Below are 6,196 nucleotides of genomic sequence, written 5' to 3'. Positions count from 1 at the left end.
CTCAAAAACATTGTTCCACATGCATTTGGGGACCACACTTGTTGTGATAATTCATGGTGTGGCAGCAAACAAAATCCGGCAGCCTATAAACACACAGATTTGCCATATGGTAAAGATCTTTTTGGAGACTCACTCAAAAAGGCTTTAATTGATATTTTGGAGGAATATTCAACTGACATTGTGGTAAACAAACTTGCCCCATGTGCAAATTCACAGCTAAATGAAAGTCTCAACAGCACTGTAGGTTCTAAGAACCCTAAAACACGTTTTTATGGGGGCAGCGAGAGTAACAACTTCCGCGTAGCATGTGGGGTGGCACAGACCAACATTGGTTATGACTACATTGGAAAAACATTGGAAGCCCTTAATATTGAGCCTGGTTATTACCATAAGAAACATGCTAATGCAATGGACAGGAAGGTTATTTGTGACAAACAACGAAAAGGGACAAAGCAATTCAAGCGAAGGCGGAACCAATTATCTCAGCAACAAAATCAACAAGCATTGAGAACGGAAGCAAATGAAGGAATCACATATGAGTCATCAGTGGGTTTAAATCTGGATACATCCAGCAAAAGAACAGAGCCACAAATTGTATTTGATGTGCCTACTAAATTATCACAAACAGAACTGAGAAGATATGAGGAAATACTACCTCCCTACACAGCAAGACCAAAAGTCATTCACTTATCATATGATTCCACTAACAAATATCAATTCATCATCTTTGACACAGAAACCACATGCACAGGAAAGCTGGCTGAGATATGCCAGCTGTCTGCTGTGAGTGAAAATGGCAGACATGAATTTTCAACTTTTATTCTCCCCCAAAGTAGCATAAGTTATAGCCCCTACCTTGTCAATGGTATGACCATCAAGAACATCAGAGGAATAAGAACATTATACCACAGAAACAATCCTGTCCAAAGTGTAACCATAGAGGAGGCACTTCGTGACTTCCTAACTTTTATAAAACAAATTAAGAATTGTGATGAAGTGGACAATAATTTAACGGTCTTAATTGGACATAATTCTGCAACGTTCGATGTCCCCATTCTCCTCCGAAACAGTGATGACAACTTCAAGGATAGCCTTAATGACATGAACGTCTACTTTGCGGACAGCCTACAGCTAGTAAAAAATCTGATAAAAGACAAACACAAAGCACTTGAAATTGAGACTGGTGGATATTGTAAACCGAACCAGAGCAGTCTTTACACCCATCTGTTCAACGAACAATTCGATGCTCACGATGCGTTAGAAGATGTCAGAGCACTGAGAAAAATTCTTTTTGAGTCATCGCTTAGCCTTTCCAGAAAAGATATCGTTGAGAATTCCAGTATCACCAGTGTTTCCCACGCAGTTGAAAACATGCTCCACCTCGATCGACGCCATGAACTTCTTTTAACATTCAGTGACAAGTTGTTCAACACAAGCGATACTGGGCCAATTAAAAGATCAATGGCCTTAAACATCGCCGATAGTGGTCTATCTTACGACGACATTTACAAACTTTACACCACATTTGGTAAAAGGGCACTGGTCGCTATCCTATCCAATCCACCGACATCTTCATCAGCGAAGGCACCGCGAGTAACACGAACGAAGAGGATACTGACCGCCATCGTTAAACACTTCGACGAAATCAGCCACGAAGAATAGGACAAAATGCCAGTAAAAATTATCAAACAAAGAAACTCCACCTTTTACGATATTTAGAACCATCCTCGCGATCTTCATATATCTTCAACCAACACCGACAGCGCACGTGTTCTGTAAGCAATTTCAAACTTTCGCTTGATGCTTTTTGACAAAAACATGGCAAATCTACCCAGAATTTGTGGAGAAATCCTCAGAGTAAGTCCTGGAGGTTTGTCTTGAACGACAACGACAACTCTAAAGATCTGTAAATGATCTTTTAGCTGCAAACATTTGGAATTAAACGGTTCACTAGGTGCCCACGCGGGCACACGAAGCAGTCAGCGGTAGTCGAAACGGCTCATGCGCAACTGCAGATCTTATAAAGTCTGGATTTTTTAATGCGTGTGTACGCGCGTAGGAATAACGGAACTCACGAAGGCTTTTGCACGAAAACAAGCCCGGTGACCCCTTCTTTTTATTGTTTCAATATAATATTACCATTGAGAGGAAACGTCAGAAAAAAAATTAAAAAATTCTACGGAAGGAAATTTCTACTTTGGGCAAATTGTCGTTTTTCCAAGTTTTCAAGAAATCGGCTCCGTAAAATTCTTTTTAAATTGCTGTGCATTTTCCTTTTCAGATGCTAAAGGCTACTGCCAAAAAAAAACATGGGGTCACCGGGTTAATTTTTTAGCTATTAGTGACATACGCTAAAGATCAGGGCTGGAAAATCCTTGTGTAACGTTGCCATGGTAACTGCTGATGACAAAATAACAGCTGCTTTTGGTCAAGTATAAGTTATATAATCCAACCATATCAAAATATTACAGTGGCCCTGGTCCGCCTTTATGTTCTATTCTTTCAAAGTTATAAGACGTCAAAAACCTGAAAACTGGTACCAGCCACCTTAAGTCTATTAAAGCACCCATTTCAAATAGCGCTTACAAACAATAATTACGTCATAGCTCGCATGGCTCGCAGCCATGGCTCGCGTGACTCGTATGGCGCAAAGGCTCGCACATTGTCCTAACTCCTCGGGGACTACAGAAAGGAATTCCAGACAAGAATGTCATGGAGCGCACAAGGCATAGAGAGGTAAGAGCTTCTCAAGACTATCAACGCCCTGATATTTCAAGTAAGAAGTCGAGGCAGTTGTGAAGCTGGGTCATTGCCCGCCAAGTCTGTTGCTCCTGAAAAATTATCAATAAAACGTGAAGTCGAATTAGATGATGAAGAAGGTAGTTCAAAACCTCTTAAACGATACAATGAAGCTGGAAATTCTGGTTTTGGACGTGTTGCTTTTAATCGGTGTACTTTCATAATTTCAAGACTTTAAATTGTAACACATGGTTATTTAAGTAAACAAAATTCTTTTTTTTTTTTTAGATATTTGTTGAAAATTTAAATAAAGATTTGTCCAGAGAAGGAATTCGATTTCACCGGGAAGAGCGAGGTTCTATTTAAATTTGTTTTAATGAAAACTATCAATGAAAATTCATTTGCATTAATTCATTTTTCGGTTGACTTTTATAAAATCCCTCATTCGAGGATTTATCTTTATAAACCACCTGCTGGAGGGATTTTTCTGTATTTTGTATAAATCCCTTTCAGTTTAATTCATCAGCCCCACTCTTCCCTGCTACTTTAGCTAACCCTTCCCGGACTTTCAGTCATTGGAACATTTAGTAGGTATGTAAGTGGCAACGATGAAATAATCACCGATATTCACCGAGCCTGAGGTGAATAGGGTCGAATAATTGTTTTAGTATAATTACATAAGTGATTTTTCTTTTAAAGGAATTTTCTTTGAAACAATTAATTTCTTCGCATGTCACCTCGACAAAACGACTTGCAGCCATTTTGAAAAAGAAAACGGCTTAGGTGATTATCACTTAATAATCACCTCAAGTGCAACCAATCACCGCAAAGAATTTTCAATAATCACAAATGTAATTATACTAATATTACAAAACTTCGTACGTTCTGCATACAGCTGACACTAATACGGAACTTCATTCATTTACAGGGCTTAAAATTCACCATGATCTCCTTTGAACCATATACCAATCATGCCAGTTTCACAGCAAACTACAATTGTAGCACTGTGCACTCTAGATCTTACTACATCTCACCTGGGTAGTATTTTAACTGGCACTTGATAAATCACTTGATTACATTTTGTCGCAATGGGTACAAAACTGAGACTGAGCATAGGCAATGACGACGTCGAAATGAATGAGAGCCCCGCAAGACAAGACAAGAGACTGACCGAAGTCGAAAGCAACCCCAAAAAACAACTAAACAGTCTGAATAAATTAAAGTAAGTGCCCTACTATTCTAGGACACCCAGCGCCATTTTGCTTTTGATGCCTTTTTCCAGTGCCGTTTAGACGTTTCCCTAGCCCCCACTGTTTTCCCGTGGGTCTCCGAGGGAGAATAACGCTTTACGAGTGTAGCTTGCATTTCGGTACATTTCTTTGCCGTCCACTTCAAAACCACGACACGACGTGACCAAATCAGAAATTGATCGCATAACGACGGATCGCCCATTTTCTCTCTGATTGAAAAGTTCAAAATCATGCGTACCAGGTTAATTCTTGCATAGCTGCCACATCCATACTGAACGATTTGAAATAATATTTTAGTGAATCAAACAATGTGAATTTCTATTTTGAAATGACGTTCCTGTAAAAGTCGTCGTCGCTTTGCGCATACTCCCGAACGGATCAAAGCCGGATGACGTCAAAACGTGATACCTACAAATTTAAAGCCTGCAGGCGAGAATGTCACTAATGTTCTTTCCACATTTTGACGTCTTCTTAATTCTTTAGCTGAAGAAACCCTCGTCACAATGGAATCTATTTGTTTTTATACAATAAAGGCGAGGCTTTACCTCCTCATGCAGCACTCACAACGCTATTTGAAAGAAGAGAGGAAATTGCGGCCAAACTCTCCGATGACGTTGCCACCAACACTAGACACAGCCTTCACAAACTGCTTCTAGTTGGAAATACTAGCAAATATTCACTGAGGAACTCAAGGAACTTTGCAAGACCTTTATGGAAAAACCCCTCTGTAAGGATAGTCTCATTTTAAGCCATGTTTGTAGCAAGTGATATTTTTATTTATTCTAATTATCACTGTAGAACTTTTAACTTTTGGAAACTTTTGCCTTTTTATATAAGCATAAATGCAAATAAATTTAGCTTATGCTCCAAGTATTTAGTCAAATAAATATCTGTTTATTTTTTTTCTATTTTTCTTTTGTTTCTTTTTTTTCTATCTATCTGTCTATCTATCTAACTATCATCTATCTATCCAACAAATCAAAGGTTATGACCAAGAGACTTCACAATCTCTTGCTTCAGATCTGTTCTATCGGGAAAAGGTAAAAGAATCGATAATAACATCTGCTCGGAATTAAACAGGAAGGAAAGGTATAAGTTAAAATAATAACACATGTAAACGCAAGCAAGTACGGTGGAAGGAGATGGCAAGGAAACTGAACTAATCACACGAGTGAGATGAGCATGTGTAGTTACACAGGTGGAGTTTAAGAGCGCTCACAACTGAGTGCCGTAAGACTAAAGTATATACTTTGGCAGATCACAAAAGAGGCGGAAAATCAAATGGGCCAATCATAACGCATACCGCTGTATTTACCCCTGATTGCCTGAGAATTTGGCTCGAAAATTTTACGCCAATCACGGTGCGTGGAAATGCACAAACAAAGCAATCGATGAAATCACTTTCGACACTCAGCTGTTCATGTAAACCGTTCTATATTGTAATGAATGAATAAAGAATAAATAAACTTTCCTGTAACATTTTCTGAAATATTTAACTGAATTAAGCAAATAAGATATCTATTACTCCAAGATGTCAAAGCTTTCTCCAGACTGTGACATTTCTTCAAGCTTTTCCATCAACATGTCGCAAGCTGAATTTATTAGAGGAAGCATCTGTTTCATCTTATACGCACTGAAGTTAGGAGTCAGAATGCTACGAATCCGCTTCCATTGTTCACCTTCAACAACGTTCACCATCTTATCGAGAGGTGCTGGAAACGTAAACAGCATCTGCAAACGAATTGAAAGAGTCATTTCATATTCGGGTGGTTTTCAATTGAGTGTCGAAAGAAACATCGCGATTGCTATTGCTGCTACGCCCGATAATTGGTAAAATATCTCGCGCGTGGAAGTGGTCACGGGCTTCCTGCTCTTTGATTGCACTAGCTTGGCCACTAGGTTGTGTCGGTAAGCCCGATCGGCGAACAAAGGCTTCATGCCAGAAATTAAAGGAGTCCAAGTCCCAAATAACCCCAGCAAGAGAGGATGAGCTAAGAGAACGGATCCCCATGGTGCAAGCTCATGTCCCATCAAATTGCCCCATCATAGTTTTTAAAATCTATTTCATTACGTCATTACAACTGGCCAATAAGGTGCCTATCTAAAAATAGCTGCGAAGCTACAATTTGATTTTTAAAAAAACTATCATTGGCCCTAGTATGGGGGATTCGTTCTCTTACGTCATCCTCTCTTGCCCCCAATTGGAG

The 6,196-nt window shown here is 39.3% G+C and overlaps 1 protein-coding gene across 1 annotated transcript; it reads left to right on the top strand.

Annotated features, from left to right (window-relative positions):
• Positions 1-408: 408 nt before the first annotated feature.
• LOC137987289 (uncharacterized) lies at positions 409-1,662 on the top strand. The gene has a single exon (XM_068833693.1). The coding sequence runs from the start codon at positions 409-411 to the stop codon at positions 1,660-1,662; it is 1,254 nt and encodes a 417-aa protein (XP_068689794.1).
• Positions 1,663-6,196: the final 4,534 nt, after the last annotated feature.

Source organism: Montipora foliosa, unplaced genomic scaffold, assembly GCF_036669935.1.
Source record: "Montipora foliosa isolate CH-2021 unplaced genomic scaffold, ASM3666993v2 scaffold_327, whole genome shotgun sequence".
In the NCBI taxonomy this organism is placed as follows: Eukaryota; Metazoa; Cnidaria; class Anthozoa; order Scleractinia; family Acroporidae; genus Montipora; species Montipora foliosa.
The sequence above is the reverse complement of the archived record's forward strand: the minus strand, read 5'-3'. Positions and strand labels throughout refer to the sequence as shown.